Raw genomic sequence first — 18107 nt, 5'->3', positions numbered from 1 at the left:
GTCGATTTTTTTTTCAATTTAGATCTGTCTCTGTTTCTATCTCTATTATACGACACGCAGGTCTATTCTTTAGCAGCTATTCCGGTATTCTGCCGGATATGTTGATTAGGGACCTCTTATTAGGGACCTTTACTGCACATGCGTTCCTTTGACCTTAAACAAATTCAAATTAAAGTGCAAAATTCATTTTATTGAGTATGGTAAGTCACTTGTGATCAAAATCTAATCATGCAAAAAACTTTTGCTAAAGAGAGTGGGAAATGACGTCACGCGCGCAAACGCCATTAGTGAGAGGAAAAGAAGTCATCCAGAAAATTTGACTTTTTCAGCTTTGTTGTGTGAACAAATGTAAAACGAAAAAGAGCGTCAGACGAAACACAAAACATAGCACGACAAATCTTGACGTACAATTCGAAGAATTTTCATTGACTAACCTAGACCTAGACCCAGAACGGACTATTAGTGAATTGGGAAAACCATTTCTAAAAAATCAGATCAAAAATTTGAAAAAAAAACAGAAAATCAATGTCAAAATGCCGCAAGTAGAAAAACCACTAGCAAGAAATGGAATTTTGGTTAAAACAAAAAACTAGGACTAGAGTGAACTATGAATGGATTGGGAAAACCATTTAGAAAAAAATCCGATCCGACAAATCGAAAAAACGGTAAAAAATCAAAGTGAAATTGCCGCATGTGATCAAAAAACCAGTAGCGAGAAAGCGTTCAAACACCGTTTTCTCACCCTACTTCAAAATTAGAGCGAAAAAATTCCACGCCTCAAAACCACTCGCTTACGTTATACTATGTGTGCTACTCATATCCTCCGATAGTATTTCAGAACTTTTTTACAGTTTTCCTTATGCATCTCGAATACCTTCATTCAGACGAAGCTGTAACAGCAAACAATGTGCGCTAACATCCAAATTCAACCTTTCCTTTTTCTTGGTTGTTATATGATACCTTCTACTAAAAAGTGGTGATATCGAAATAAAACCTGGACCAGTTTTGCCATATGCACTTATGATTCCAGAATAAAAATTCTACATCAAAACGCCAGAAGTTTAGCAGGACATCTGCTGTTGAAAGAACTCATTCAGGACATTGGTTACAACTGCATATATGCGTTTAGTGAATCATGGTTCTCACAAAAACCATCCGGGAGAATTTTGGCATGTAGATAAGCAAAACTTTGACTGTTTTCGAAAAGATTGCATCCAAACAACAAAAACAAAAGGTGGTGGTATTATCATGTACATTCCAAAAATATCGAAACCTCGTCTCCGCGATGATCTCAACTGCTTTCCGGATACAAATTCTGAAAGTTTATGGGTTGAGTTGAGCAAACAAAAAAAGAAATCCGTTTTGAATTAATCATACTGTCCCGCAAAAAAACTTGTGAAGATGTTTTTCGAAAAATTGGTCCTGGGAATTGATCTTGCTATGGCTGAAGGAAAATCTGTCATACTTGCTGGAGACTACAAATTAAACTATTTTGCAAAGCGCGACAGAAGTCTGATACAATCTGTAATTTCTCCATATGATCTTAAACCAACGAATAATGATACAGCTACAAGAATGACTAAATCTTCTTCAACACTTATCGATTATATCATAACAGACGATTAGGCATAGTAGCGGATACGATTTTAAAAACTGATCATTTTGCAACAATCACAGTTCTTAAATATGTGATGCTAAAATCTAAAACAACAAAAAATATTTTTGACAAAAAAAACTATTCAGCCATAGCATTCCAAAATTTTATTGAAAATTCAGACAGGAGACACTTTTACGGTGCAGTGACAGGAGATATGATGTTATTAGAATTTCAAAGAATAATTGAAAAAGAATTAGCACTACATCCTCCAATTAAAGCCTGTTATATTAGAACAGATAAACCAAAATTTTTGCTTCAAGAAAAATGGCTATGTGAGGAAACAAAAAGACAGTTTTCAAGAATTAGCAATGATGAAACTAAAAACGATTTAATTCGTCAAAAAAAGCTTCTTTCAGGTTTTATGGAGTTAAACAGTGAAAAAGCCAGATGAAAATTCATTCAAGATCTTCGTAATAAAGAAAAGACTCAAGCAAGAATTCAATCTTTATTAAACAGTTTTGGTGATAAGATAACAAAGCCCATGGAAATTGCAAATCTTCTAAATTACAGATTTTCCACTCTAGGAGAGTTCATTGGCTTGCAACAAACAAACAACATTCCTCCTAAAACTGCTCCGAGAAAGTGTTTCAGGTTCCGATATATAACAACCAAGGAAACAAATGTGCTCATAGATTCATTGAATACAAGTAAACCAGTCGGTCATTCAAAAATACCAGCTTGGGCAAAAAAAGATGCTAAAGCAGCGCTAGCGGAACCACTATAATATCCCATTAATCAGTTCATTACAGAAGGAAAATTTCCAGAATATCTTAAAAAAGCTTGTGTAACTCTACTTTTCAAAAAAGGGAATCCCGAAGACCCACTCAATTATAGACCTATTTCTGTCACTTCTGCTTTCTCAAAAAATTTTGAAAAGGCGTTCAGTTCACAAATCACAAGTTTCCTAGAAGGGAGCAATTATTGTCTGCTAGTCAATTTGGTTATAGAAAATAAATTTCAACAATTGATGCTATCCTGAAATCGACAGAACAAATAAGATTAGAACTCAACAAGAAAAAAAAATGTTACAGGGGCGTTTTTAGATCTTTCAAAGGCTTTTGATTCTATAAACCACAAAACACTGTTACGGAGACTTGAAAATATAGGTTTTGACGAACATGCTACCAATTTAATAGAGAATTATTTGAGTGGAAGAACGCAGAGAGTTGTTCTGAAAGGAATTGAATCAGATTGGATAAATTTGAAAAGAGGAGTTCCACAAGGTACTATTTTAGGACCTCTATTATTTACCATTTACGTCAACGATTTAGCAAAGATTGTAGAAAAGGATTGCACGGTCGTCCAGTACGCAGACGACACTTTTCTTTTTACATCCGACACTGATGAAATATCGTCAGAAACGAAACTTGAACATAACAACTCAAAAATTATTGATTTTTTGCAAAGTCCCAGTTAGTAGTGAACAAACAAAAAACAGAATATATTGTGTTCAGCACCAGGAAGAGGTTAACAAATACTGTTCTGAATGTCGACAATGAAAGAATAGCAGAATCAAATAGTGTGAAGTATCTTGGCGTAATTATTGATAGCAAACTAAAATTTGATGGAGAAGTGAAAAAGATTCTTCAGAGAATGGCTTGTGGAATAGAAGTTTTGAATACACTAAATAAAAGTTTACCAGAGAAAACGAAAGTCTTATTACTCAATGCAATAGTAATAAGTCATCTACATTATTCCGCTCTAATTCTGATAAGGTTGCAAAAGTCATTACTCACAACTGAAACACTAATAGAAAAACAACTGAATTGGGGAATAAAATCCATTTTTAATAGGAGAAAATACGATCGGTCTACAGATCTCAAACTTCGCAACAAAATACTACCAGTTTCTTTTCTCTTGAAATACCATTGCTCAAAATATTTTTTTCGCTTACTCAGCAACGATCTTCCGGCATATAAAATTGAACCTCTCTCTACCATGAGAATAAAACAACATGACAGGTCAAAAAAAGTAACGTTCGATATAAAAAAGAACAATAAGTTTTTAACTGATTCTTTTATGGGACAAGCCATTCCAATTTATAATGGTCATTCTAATATTAGACTGAAAACAACATCGAAAGCTTCCTTAAAAAAAGAACTGAAAGAATATTTTTGGAAAGAATTTCTGAAGGACCCAAAAGTAACTGATATAAAAGATGACATTGAGAGCATTAGATTTTAATTTTATTTTTTAATCTTCATGATGTACATATAAAATTGTGAGAACATTTTATGCTCGCATTTTAGGCCATTTTTTAATAATGTAAGGTCAAATTTTTAGTTAAGTAATTTAATGATTTTATAATTTTACATAATGTTATATTCTTAACTTTACATTGCCTCTTTTACCATTTGCTTTTTATACTTATGTGTACCAGAGGAAATTAACACTGTTCTTTTTTTACGCTCCATTTCCTGTTTCGGCGTAACCAAAATCACTACTCCAATTTGACTTCAAAAATCATGAAAATGTGTGAACAGATCTTAAAAAAAAGACAGCGCCCCAATACAGTTCAAATTCTTTGAATTGTAAAAAACCAAGAGCACCGCAATATAGCTCCGCTCAGCTTCGCAGCTATAAAAAGTGTATTAACTTGGGCTTCTAGAGTGTAATGAAATAAAAATCCAACATTATTATCAGTAGTTACCCGATGAGATATCTTTGGAATGTGAGGTATTGTACTGAGTCCGGACCAACTCGTTCTCTATACTGAGCATCTGACAGGCGGATCGTTACCATAATCCAAGAGAAGAACCCGTCATCTTGTCTCCGGGGACTCTCCAATCGAAGGAGTCGCGAAGAGCGATGAGCTAAGACGGCAGCAGTTGATGATGGTTTTGGCTGAGGTTTGCACAGAGGGACAGCAGCAGGCTCAGTCACTTTACTTTTGTCTCCAATGCCTTCAACATTATCACCACTCGTGGTTGTTAGGGTGGAATTTACAGTTTGATTATTGTTGTTGTTTTCTGATGCCGCACTGGCTGGCGAGCCTTTGGGGGTTTGTTCGGCGTTTGGAAGCTTAAAAGACAGTAATTTAATGTGTTATTAAAGCAGTTTCAAAATACATCGCTGTTCACGCCATGATTACGCAACTTGAGCATGACCCTCAAATATTTAGGGCTACATGTCAAATAGTAGTTACTGCGCAATGCAAACATAACCGACTAAACGTCGGAAGAATTGCTCTTGAACGACTAGTGGGAGCTCTAATCAATTGCAGCCTGCTTCAGTGAGGGGTAGCCTAAATGCGACTAAGAAGTTCTATAGTGGGCTTCAAATAACCACATTAGAGGTTAACATATACCACTATTAAGATTTAAAGTAAAAAAATGACACCAGTTTCGGCGCATTTTTTATTTGACTCTTAGTATTAAATTGCCGCCAATTGAGTTCAGTTGCTTGAAATTGTGATTGAGAGAGAATTTAAGATCACGCGAAATGCAAAAAGTCAAGGGCGTAAAAGTCACTCGAAAAGTCAAAACCGTCAAGCGAAAATTTTGCATAAAAAAAGACACACACGTTTACAATAATTGCTATGAACTGCGTTCAAGAGCAATTAAACAGCTGTAAGGTAATATTAACTCTTTAGTTCACGGAAAGTGTTTTCCCATTGGCGCTGGGAAAACGCACTCCTGGAAATTTGATTTTGAAGAGAACGCAAAAAACGAGAATCAGGTCCATTTGATTTGGAGAATACCACCACTGTTTTATGAGGAAAAACTTCAGTGTTGTCAGAACTACAGCACGATTATCATATTGTTTCAACGGCCAGTAAAATTTTTACAGCCTCAATAATATCCATATTCAATTCTACTACATATTAGAAGAGTCCTTACATATTTGGAAGACGTTGGGTCAATTTCCTCGATATCATCAGCGTCAACGCTCCTAAACATGAGTTCCTCGCGAGACAACTTGAATTCAGCCCGTTTATCTCCAACTCCACCTTTGATCACGTCTTTGTCTCTATCGGGTGACCCCGTATCAATCACCCCAGCTCGTCCTGCCCCTGTATCTGTGGAACTGCTCCTGGATGAGACACCATTGGCACAGAAGCCCGAGTCCACACTTGCCGGTGGTACACTAAGAAGGTGTCTACCGTTTGGAGTATTGCCGCTTTTGCACATGGGTTCTTTCAGACTTCTTGCCTGTATTTCTGAGTTCGACCTACACACATTCAAACCAAATCAAATGACCAGCGAAATCAAGCACATGTGAAAAACGTAAATCACTGATGTCTGTGGAATTGCTCGCGAATGTCTGACAGGGCTCGATTTTATTGCAGCCTGCTTCAGCCCGGGGAGGGTGGTGGTCAAGAAAACCGCCTCAATAGGTTTACAAAGGGGCTCCAAACGATTTTAATTGAGCTCATATGGTCCACTGAAAAAATGTCATTTATCTTTTTACAAAATTGCCAACCTTTGAGTTCCGCTGCTGAAAAAAGCGAATGAGAGAGACAGCTTACCTAGATCACCCAAAAGTCAAGGATGATTCAAGTCACTCGAAACGTCATAACGGTGCATTAGAAATTTCGGGGTCTTCCCAATTATAGCTCCCAGCCTAGTGGCTATATGTTGTATAGCTCCCCCAATCATGTTAAACTGGTAAACATACTATAATGGGGGGGGGGGGGTATAATGGGAAAGACCCAAATTGTGCATTAAAAAACAGGACTAAAGTAAGTGCTTCAAGAACGATTATTCATATAACATACTTGCACATACCTTAAACAGTGTCCGAACATATCGGAAGTACTGTACACCAAACGCATTAGAACGAGAATTTATACGAAACATGTTATTCAATTTACTTTGCAGTCAAACTGCGCAGCAGCGTCAGTAGTGTCCTACCAGACGCATCAAGCACCACAAAATAATTAAACGCATAGCTTTGTAAAATAGCAAGTAGATTGCCGAAATAGATGCAATATGGACTACCGTGCTATTGAGAGCAACAAATACAGAGCTCAGTTTAGGAGCAGCTGATGTGGAATATACAGATTTAAAATTCAAACATTCAAATAAAAAATTATAAATTATGGCCATCAAAAAGTTTAAAGCAGCATTAAGTTAACCTAATATTAGTGTTGAAGTCATTTAGAGAGTGGAGTAAGTAATGTAAGGTCACATTGTGACGCAGAGCAGTTTAAATCTCAATAGACGCTCAACAAGACGGCCCACATGAGTGTGTGCGTAGCACAGAAAACTCCAAGGTACCTCTCAAGGTTGCAAAAACAACTTTTAAATTCTGCCAGAGAAACCATTCAAACAAACAAACAAAACAAAAAACAAAAAAACAAAACAAAAAAAAACAAAACACACACACAGCGCACATTACACAAAGAAACACCAACACACAAAAATAAAGCCCAACACCAGAAAAATTTGTCGATTGTTCACTACTCAATTTCATTCACTGTTCACTTACGTCTTCTTTGTTTTTTTTCTAAAGGCAATCGTATCTGTAACTGTATTTTGACAATAAACTTAGAACAGTTACTTTTCAAAGTTCATAGATTTTTTTTCAATATTGACATTTCATGAGCACAACGGGACAATCAAGTTTTCAAAATCTTGCGGAAGTATTATCAACGACTTTTAAACGAGTTCTGGTATTGGACACAACTCCAGCCGCAATTTGTAGCAAATATTAGGTAGTTTTTCAAATTTTTTCTTCCTGAGTTTTTTTTTTACTCTACCTCTATTCGTGTCCATCGTCTGAATGAACTATCTCTCACACTTACTATCCCATTCTACTTATCTCATACACAAATACCTCAACTGAGCGCGCGCGCACACATACAAACCTCACCACCAAAATTCTCTTTTTGGCATGTATTCATTACTCAAAATTCATCACCGTTTATATAATGCTTGGCTGTTTTATCCGGAAAACTAGGCGTGGAAATCTTTGGGCAATTTTACTGGTAATCGTAAAATTGACAGTGAAATCCTTTGAAAAAGAACTTTCTAAAGGTTTTCGATTTTTATTGTCATTTTGATGTTCATGAGCGTAAGATGACGTCTTTTTCCGAACTGAAATCTCGCAGAACTGTAGAACTGTTACCAGCGAGAATTAAAAACACGCATTCTTGCCATTGGAAATATTCAAGTCCGCAATTAGTAGCAAATTTTAAGTAAATTTTCTAATTTTTCACGATTTCTGCCAGATTGTACTCTCTACCTCTATCTGTGTAACAATTGTAGAAACTGTTTCTCTGACACCAACTCTGTTTATTTCCCTCTTTCTCTCTTTTTATACGCATACAAAACACATTGAAAAAATGCTCACCAATACATTCACCCATTCAGGCGCGCACGCAGACAAAAACAACCACACACACACACACACACACAAAAACAAATATACAGGTCGCCACCCCAAAAAAATCTTATTGGCATCTGATCTTTACACAATGTTCCTCATCGTTCATTTGTGTCTTCATTGTTTTTTTTCTGTAAAACTAGGTGTGGATTTCTTGAGGCATTTGTATCGGTAATCGTTGCATTGACCCTAAAATTGGAAATGAACTTGCTGAATTAATTCGAGTTATTTTGTCACTTTGAAGTTTCCTGAGCATAATCTGCCCGCTCGTTTTTTTTTAAATATGCACGCGTGTTAAATTTAGATTTAATAAACACAGTTTTCATTCTGAAATTATTTAAACTGCAATTTCATCAAAAGTTTCAACAATTCAGCAATTTTCTAGCTTTTTAATACTTCTGACACTTTTTACACTCTGCCTCTAGTTGTTTTTAAAATGTTAAGGAACATTGGTTATCAATAACTTTATGTTTTGGCCTTTTCCCTCTTATCAGCAACAGCATTAATAAAGAAAAAGGAAAATTTAACGATTTTTTTGAGAACTGTTTTCGTTCAAGAAAAACCACTGTAGAAAACCGCTGAGGTACAAATTTAAATGGCAACGCAAACATTTGGCATTTTTTTTCACAAATGTCTTTTAAAACAAGTGGCATCAAAGTCAGTGACACGCTCAATTAAACTTACTATCCATGAAAAGAAAGCATAGATCAATTTTAATGATAACTGTTCAAAGACTAATTGACCTCACAAAAATAGCTCCAAAATAAACATGTTTACTTCAAATTATAGATAGATATTTATTTTGAGAAAAAATTTTGAGAACAAAACAAATTGTCTATAAGCATCTGCCAAATGGTCGCGCTGCCTCTTCTATGAACAGCATCCGTGGTATAGAAGTCTTTGAGAGTTTATTCAAAAAGTTGCTTCAAAACTCTGCCAACGAGAGAAACGACGTCGAGCACAAAAGCAGTTAAAGAACGAAAAATCAAAGATGTAAAACCCAAAATTCGTCGACTACAAATCTAGAAACAGGAGTACCGCAGTTTAAAAAATTATTCATAACAAGTCGTTTCGAGGCCGTAAAAATTATTAAGAGGCAAAACGGTTAAATTAATTTGAAATAGAGAAATAATAAGACCTATCAATCATGGGACTAAGTATCAAACAAAATCACAAAAACAGGCAAAATCAAAAAATGCACAAATAGCGTAAAAAAAACATAAGTTGCCATTTTACGGTTTTAAAAAACTGCAACTATGCATAATAACATACGTACCACTTCGTAAAAAAGCTTTGATGCAGAAACTCCAGAAGAAATCAGCGGAAAAGGTGAGGAGATGACGAAGTGCTAGAGGAGATGACAAAAAATTAGCTCCCAAAAATGTATCTGAATACCAAATTCTGACTTCTCTTCAAAACAAACTTTGAAAAAATCAGGCCTTAAAACTCCTCGGTTGTCGCTCCTGGTCATAGTCTAGCTAGATTTAAATAACTACAATTTGAGATCTCATTGAAGAGAAAAGCTAGAAAGCGCGTGTACCAGTCTTTGAAAAAAGGGCGCCCAATATTTGCAGCTGCGCTAAGCTATCGCTATCACAGTTATTAAATAATCAGAAGACTCTGCAACTAATTCGAAGTTTATTTTGACAAAATCTCCAGCTAAAAAATCAGCTCAGTAATCAATTCATTGCATTATACTATATAAAACTACAAAAAAAAATTAAAAACTCAAAAACTAACATTGAGGAAGAGCGATAGAGCGAATTTTTGCCATGTGAAGCCCAATGCCTTACAAAATGATAATGAAAAGAATAATAGCACAGTAAACCGAATTAGAAGGCAAACAGTAAGACAGTAAACAGAAAGAAGGCAACACAAAACCAGAATATGAAAATTAAAACAAAATCCGCAGACTGCCAAATATAGCTCCAAAACAGACCTGACCACTTTAAATCAAAGATAGCTACAGATCTTTATTTTGACAAAAGTTTGAGAAAAGAATTTTGAAAATTGCCTATATCATCACTGCATAATGGTTGCGCTGCCTTGTTATGAACAGCAACTGTGGTATAGAAGTCATGGGGAGTGTATTCATTAAGTTGCTTCAAAACACTGCTAACGAGAAAAACGAATGACGTCAAGCACAAAAGCAGTTAAGGAACTTATAAACCGAAGATGTACAACTAATAATTCTTCCGACACGAAACAAAAACCAGGAGTACCGCAATGCAGTTTAAAAAATTATTCATAACAGGTCGTTTTAAAGTCGTAAAAAATTTTATGAAACAAAACTGTTAAGTTAATTTAAATTTGCCTCCTTAGTGAGATATTAAAACCTATCTATAATGAGACTAAGTAACAGAACCAGAATCACAACAGGCAAAACAAAAAAACTAAAACAGATATTGCAAAACCATAAGTTGCCTTTCAAGGTTTTTAAACAACTGCAAGTATGCATTATTATAACACGTACCACTTCTTAAAAGTATTCGTCCAAAAAAAAATCAGCAAAAACTAGCCAGAGTGCTAGAGGAGGTGACAAAAAATAGCTCTCAAAAATCGGCTTGAATAGCAAATGATGACTTCTATTCAAAAAGCCTTTGGAAAGAATTCAGAAAAATTATTAAAAAATCAAGAGTAACAATATTAAAAAAGAGCGATAGAACAATTTTCGCGTAAAATGTGTGGCCCAAAGCCTTACAAAATAAAGAATTGAATATTAAAAGACCCAACAGAAATAAAAGGAAAAATAGAGCAGAAGATCGGAATATAATCCCTAAAACAAAAGCCGCCAGACTGGCAAATATAGCTCCGAAATAGACTTGTCCACTTTAAATTATAGATACAGATCTTAATTTTGAGAAAAGTTTTAGAAAAATAAATTGCCTATATTATTGCCTACTTGTCACGCTGCCTTGTTATTAGCAGCATCCGTGGTATAGAATTCTTTGTGAGTGTATTAAATAAGTTGCTTCAAAACTCGGCCAACGAGAGAAAAGAATGACGTGAAGCACAAAAGCAAAAAGGGAACATATGAACCGGAGATTTAAAAACAAGAACTCGCCGACTACGCAACAAAAAAACAGCTCTCAAAAATCGATTTGAATACCAAATTGTGACTTCTTTAAAAACAGCTTGAAAATACAGGCCGTAAAACTCCTTGGTTGTCGCTCCTGCTTTTAGTCTAGTTAGATTTATATAATTTCAATTTGACAATCCCATTGACGAGAAAAGCTAGAAAAAATGTGAACCAATCTTTAAAATGGGGCGCCCAAGAATACAACCTCCGTTAAGCTATCGCTATCACAGTTATTAAATATAATCGGAAGACTCTGCAACTAATTCAAGTTTATTTTGACAAAATCTCCAGCTAAAAAGTCAGCTAACTATTCAATTCATTGCATTATACTATTATATAGAGAGACAAAAAAAATCTTAAAACTCAAAAACTAACATCATTAGGAATGAGCAACAGAGTGAGTTTTTGCATTGTGAAGCCCAATCCCTTACCACATGATGAAAAGAATACTAACACAGTAAACAGAAATAGAAGGGAAAACAGAACAAAAATCGGAAGATAATCCACAAAAGAAAGCCGGTACACTGCCAAATATAGCGCCAAAATAGACTTGTTTGCTTAAAATTATAGATGCAGATCTTCATTTTGAGAAAATTTCAGAAAATTTGAGAAAAAAATTAATGGTCCATATCATCATTGCCTAATGGTCGCGCTGCCTTGTTGTGAACAGCATCCGTGGTATAGAAGTCTTTGGGAGTGAATTCAATAAGTTGATTCAAAACTCAGCCAAAGAGAAAAATTAATGACGTCAAGCACAAAAGCAGTTAAAGAACATATAAACCGATGATGTAAAACTAATAATTCGGATTTTTCGTCCGGCCATATTAACTTTTTGTCCTCAAAAACGGGATGAACAAGTAAACGCCGGAGGGCATTAATTGGCTGAGTAACTCTCTTAGAGCTTTAGGCCTTATCAGTTTCTAAGTATGCGATTCGCCAATACTGTTTTTGCGGAGACAATTTCATGGTGTGAAGGACGGTTTTTAATTTTACGCTCACCTCCGCCTAATGCCAGCATCACTTAGCCCCGTTGGCTACTACTGAATCCAACGGCTCGCCAGTCGTTTGAGAGAAATTCCCCCGATGTTAATCGTTTATGTTTTCATTACTTCCCCAATTCTGTATTACCTATTTTCTATATTACCTATTTCTATATTACCTAGTACAATGGGGATAAAAGTCAGAAGCAAGAACTTTAAGTGGTTTGAAGCTCATTGATTGTGCGGATCTTTTCCGTTTGTGCCCCCAGTACGTTATGCTCCCCCCAGTGACAGAGCACGTGTCATTACATAGTAAATCATTATGTAAAAATATTGCACGTGCGTCTGGGGGTTGCAAATAATATGCACCCACTAAGCTGGGTGGGGGGGGGGGGGGCACAAACGGAAAAGATCCGATTGTTCTTTCAAAAAAATTGTAACTCAATCATGGCCATCGTTATATTTTACGGTACAACAGAAATGGTTGGAGGTCAGCTAAAGCATACTCATTCATGCAGAAAATTAAGTTTAATATCAATTGTTATGTCACGTGCCTCTAACGTTAAGTTTGCTCGCAAATGAAATGAATTCAGCGGTGCGTGATGTGGTTAGAGTTCGGACTAACTGTATATCAGTGAGGTTTTCTAGTTGGTCCTCCCAGAATAATTCATTCCATGTGTCGTGATTTAGGGCCAATCTTGCATAGTCGCCAGCCCTGCGTCTCAGGAGAGAGAAAACCACAATAAGCAGTGCCGCGCCTGTTACGTTCAAAATGAAGGCCTGTGGAATGCCTCCATACTTGGCGTGATGAAACTGGGTATAATTCCTGTTCAACGTATCGCATACTGTTTTGTTTTCTGAAACAAATTTGACGATTCAAGCGAACATTTCTGCCATTGCAAACATAAGATTGAACAGTCTACAGTTAAAGCATTTTACATTTCTTGACTTCGTGGATTGAAGCAAAGCCTTTCATTGATTTCGAACTGTGATAGGTTTACACAATAATTGGATCTTTCACATTTTAGCCACCCCCAAGAAACATCCCCCCCTAATGTGGTATTTGTTCGGCATTGGGGGCTTATACGTTTCACGATAGGGGCCAAAATGGGAAACAACTCGGGTCTTTCCCATTATAGCCCCCCCTCCAGCTTAGTGGTCAGATAACCTATAGCCCCCCCCCCCATCATGGTAATTATACCATAATGGGGGGGGCTATAATGGGAAAGACCCAACAACTCAACATTTTCCATTAATATTTACAGGAATCAAAGCCAATCAACATGTTAAAATGCTCATTGTGAAATGGTGAACATCTTGACAGAAAGTTCCTTATTCAATGCTTCAAAATCCCAAACAGTGGCTAGAATAGGAGCATCAGGAAACTTCAAATATGATTAAGAAACTAAATTTAAAGAGAAAATCGAGAAGTCCGATACATGTATCAAGCAAAGGCTCCGAAAATTAGAAAATGAAGTAAAAAAAAACCGTGACTGACAAGAACTTCTCAATCATTTTTTTGAAACATGTAAATTACTCAGAAAATAACCCTAAGGTTAGATCTCAACATGCTTTGAAATGTTAAATAAATAAATAAGCATTGTTATTATTATAATGATATTCAAACTGTGGCTGTTCGTTCTCATAGGTAAAAATAGGATTTGAAGGCTCCTATTTGTCTATTCACGGGTCCTTTCTTGAGTTGATCGAGAAAAAACTCGGTTAAAACATTTTTAAAGAAAGTGTTGATCTATTCTGTTTCCCCCCCCCCCCCCCCGCAATGTTTTTTTACGCCCCCCAGTTACATTATGTGTTGTTATATAGCACGTTACTATGAAAGAAAATAGCACGTGCGCCCGGGGGGCGTAAATATAAGTCTACTAAGCTGGGGGGGGGGGCAAAACAGAATAGATCCGAAAGTTTTACTGCTAAAAGTTCTGACTAAAGAGGGCATATTGTTCCATTTTTGAACGCCTTTCAAGATTAATGATTTGTTACTCCACTTCGTTTTTTTTTACAATAATTGGATTTGTGCTCTTGTTCTGTCTAGCGTTATGGCGTCTAGTAAATATTTTAAAAATTTCGGATGTTTCCCAGTGTCTTATATTTGCTTGTAGCTTCATTAGGCTAACTTTTGAGATCAGCAATTCGGCTGGCAGGATACGATCCTTAATGAGAAGATCAATGGCGAGGTCAAATTTTTGTCCAAAAAACCTTTCCATTATAAATTTTAATGAAAAATTATCATGTTTTATATTTACTTGAGTTAAGTAACGTTGCTTAATGTTTACCTGGTCTTTCACATTTCCCAAAAAACCAGAAAGTAAAAACAAATGGTAAAAATATTATGTCAAAAATTACTCAACTCAAGCAAACTTCAGATTTCTATGTAATTTCCGAGGTTGAACTGTATTCTGTGATGCTGGTAGGTTCTGTGTTATTCTATAGTGACTTTTGTTTTCTACCAGATTTTTTATAAAGCCATTATTTGGATGCACTCCTGCAAAACATATATCATCGACTGATAACGCATATTCCAAAACCTCAATCCTTGACCAAAAGGATAGGAGCCATCCAGCTCCAGGCTTATGATTTCTAGATGATCATTGAATTTAGATACTTTCTCGTTGTTTGTTTCCTTCCATAGCAAATATGTTTTAACAGATCAATTTTGCATACAGCAACACGATAAGGTTTAAATTTTCTTTGAGTTGAGTTGCTGCCTCCTGTCCAGAAACACATTTGTCAATTGAATTTTGACCGGCATGTACAATTAACGTTTCCATTTTGGCTCAAGGGGATTAGCAATCGTCTACTGCAAATTAACATGCTGATTTTTTTTTCCGAATAGTACTATCAGATATAATTAATTGCTTGGCAAAACGGGATACCTATTTTGGTTGATAAGTTTTCTGTGGAGGATCAACACGACTGTTGCTTTTTGACGTCTTCTGTCTCTCAAGTAAGTTATCAATAATGGAAGTTACCAATAATCGAGTTAGAATAACGAAATATGAATCTAGAAAATGAACTAAAAGACCGTGACTGACAAGAATCTCAATCATTTTTTTTACATCTAAATTACTCAAAACATAACTCCAAGTTTAGATCTCTACATGCTTTGAAAAGTTAAATAAATAAATCAGCATTATTATTATTATTATCTTCAAATTGTGGCTGTTCGTTCGCAGGTAAAAATAGGATTGGAGTGCTCCTATTTGTCTTTTAACGGGTATTTTCTCGTGTTGATAGAGCAAAAACTCGGTTAGAAAATTTTTAAAGAAAGTTTTACTGTTACAAGTTTTTACTGAATAGGGAATAATATTGTTCCATTCTTGAACGTCTTTTAATTGTAATGATTTGTTACTCCACTTCGTTTTCCTTTTTATAATAACTTAATTTGTGCTCCTTCTTCTGTCTAGCGTTATGGCGACTAGTAAACATTTTAAAAATTTTGGATGTCTCCCAGTGTCTTATATCTTTTTGTAGATTCATTAGGCTAACTTTTGAGATAAGCACTTCGGCTAGAAAGATACGATCCCTAATGAGAAGAACAATGGAGTGGTCAAATTTTTAACGGAAACACCGAGCTTTTTTTTCCCTTATTTGCTTGTTTATTTGCTTGTTTATGCGGTTCATGTTCTTTGCTGTAAAAACTTGAAGGAATACTTCACTGAAAAAAAGATGTGAGAGTACAACTGATTGGAAAACATATTATCTTACTTTCAAAGGAATTTGATTTCTTACAAAATGAACAGAATGAATTGCTTTAGCCGTTTTGCATAAAACTGATTTCAGGGGATTTTCAAATGTTTTTACTCCCAGATAACGACATAAATGAGCTGGTTTGATAACTTGGCCTTAAAAGAAAACTCTGGATCCGAAATAAAATGATTTGTAAAAATTAACATCTCTGTTTTATCGGCATTTGTACAGATTAACGTCATATGATTTGTACAGATTAACGTCTCTGTTATATTGGCATTTGAATTGAGTTGATTCTCTGTCAGGTATTCGTCTGTTTGTTCTACTTTTTCAAATTTTCGTGGAATTATTTTACAACGTTCAAATTTTCATATTATACTGGTGTCGTCCTCAAATTGAACAACATCATTTTTCAGTTTTTAGAAGAATCTTTGACATATAACAGAAAAATAAGAGGTCCTCTTGTGGAACACCATGATTCTTAGTGTTTTTATCTGATACGGCAAAACCCAGTTTTAAGCATTGAGTTCAATTTGCGAGAAAATATTTGAGAAATAAAATTGTCGATTGAGAGAAATTGAAATTTTCAGCTTTGTTAAAAAAAATCTCATGTGAAATTGAATTGAAAGCCCTAGCAAGATCTAAGAACACAGCACCTGAGTTGTTGTTATTTTCCATATTTTCTATTATTTTTCCAAGAAAAATGGGCACAGCATCAGTGGACGTCTAGATTGGAAACCAAGTTGCTTTGTTCAAGAGCGCAAATAATTTAAGATTATCTACTAACTGATTGAAGGAGTCTTTCAATTTTTTGCGAAGTTTGGTGTTACGGTATTTGGACGATAATTAATTAAAACAGAAACATCTTCTATTTTAAAAATTGGTGTGATGTGTGCATCCTTAAGAATGGTTAGAATAACTTTCTCTTAAATACAATCGTTAAATGGAATCTGAGGATGTGTCCCAATAGCATTTTGCCGGATTTCAATGCCGAAGCATTGATGTATCCCGGTCCGGGCGCTTTGTTTTTGTCTAGAATGTCAACAAATTTACAAATTCCCTCAAAGTAAAATGTCTAAATTTAAACTCTTGAAATTTGCGCTGTATTTTTTTGACGCTCAATGGAAAAGTCTGCCCTCTGTAGATGCCCATTTCGCTAAAAACTATGCTAAAAGCGTTACATATTGATTTTTTATCTTTGGCTTTTTTTTTACCATATTCATCAATTTCAACGATTATTGGACTGTTGCTTTTCTTTCCAAGTTTTTAAAATGAAATTCCATTTCTCTTTTGATGTTTCCTTTTTTTAAAAATATTCCTCAGAAAATTGATTTTGTGCTTTTTTTAACTTTCGGTTTACAAAGTTGCGATATTTTTTAAATGAAACAAATTTTTCAGCACTCTGCGTCACTTTGTAGCTTCTCAGCAAATAACAATGCTTCTCAGCAACTAACTGAAAATTTTTTTTGTCACCCAAGGTCTATCTGAAGTAGTCTTTTTTATTGGAAATTTAAATTCTCTCTGTTTTTGCGTTTTTCTCAAGTGTTGCCACAAAAATTCTTTAAACCCTGCAACAAGTTCATTGCAGGTTCTTTGTTTATAAACTGTTCTCCAATCGGCAAGAGCCAGATCTCTATTAAATTTTTCATTGACAAAAATTTTTTGTATCTCGTTTATAAAACTAATTTTGTTTTTCTTCTAACAAAAAAAATTTTTATATGAAAAAAAAATTATATTATGATCAATACCGAAAGGAGGTAAGCAGATTTTCCAACTAGTGATTTGCTCAATAGTAGAAAAACAGTGATCTATCAAAGTTCTTTTATTGTTGCTTATGCGTGTAGGAATATCAATGTTAGATAACACTATTCCCGGTCCCGCCGCCAAATTCTGAAAGCTTTTGGGCCCATTTACGCTCAACATATCAATGTTATAATCACCAAATAAAAGATTATTATCTGTAGCTCAGAACGCATTAGAAACTTCTGCACTTAATTCGTCTAAAAAGAAGTCCCTCAGACTTTGATCTGGACAATAGGAGACGTTAGTGAGACATTTTTCAGTTAAAAGAATGCCAAGTTCCATCCACAAGGTTTCAAAAATTTTCGGATCAGCAGCCTCAAATTTTCTTCTGCTTTACATTTCATCTTCTTAGGATTCTATATTCCTACACCCACATCCTTAGCTGGTCCCCTGTTTGATGTGACCGACTTTTATGCACAAAATTGTGCTCAGTGCTGAGGTTTATATTCAAGCTTTGTTCTCCGCTTGTCCAAATTTCAGTTATTATAACAATAGTTTCCGTGTTCAGCTGCGGAAGCAAGTTTGATATATCTCGGATTTTATTTTTTGTGCTGCG

The 18107-nt window shown here is 35.3% G+C and overlaps 2 protein-coding genes across 5 annotated transcripts in view; both read right to left on the bottom strand.

Annotated features, from left to right (window-relative positions):
• LOC142358735 (mechanosensitive cation channel TMEM63A-like) overlaps window positions 1-18107 on the bottom strand; it is an 86692-nt gene that overhangs the window by 28429 nt on the left and 40156 nt on the right. For all 3 annotated transcript variants that reach the window (XM_075410278.1, XM_075410279.1, XM_075410277.1), the window contains 3 exons: window positions 12669-12900; window positions 5497-5827; window positions 4308-4678 (listed from right to left, as the gene is read on the bottom strand). In XM_075410278.1, coding sequence (XP_075266393.1) covers window positions 4308-4678; window positions 5497-5827; window positions 12669-12900 — 934 coding nt within the window. The remainder of the gene's footprint in view (window positions 1-4307; window positions 4679-5496; window positions 5828-12668; window positions 12901-18107) is intronic.
• Window positions 1-18107, bottom strand: part of LOC142358736 (fermitin family homolog 2-like) — a 184877-nt gene that overhangs the window by 149893 nt on the left and 16877 nt on the right. The window lies entirely within an intron of this gene.

Source organism: Convolutriloba macropyga, chromosome 2, assembly GCF_964194025.1.
Source record: "Convolutriloba macropyga chromosome 2, txConMacr16.3, whole genome shotgun sequence".
NCBI classification, from domain to species: Eukaryota; Metazoa; Xenacoelomorpha; order Acoela; family Convolutidae; genus Convolutriloba; species Convolutriloba macropyga.
The sequence above is the reverse complement of the archived record's forward strand: the minus strand, read 5'-3'. Positions and strand labels throughout refer to the sequence as shown.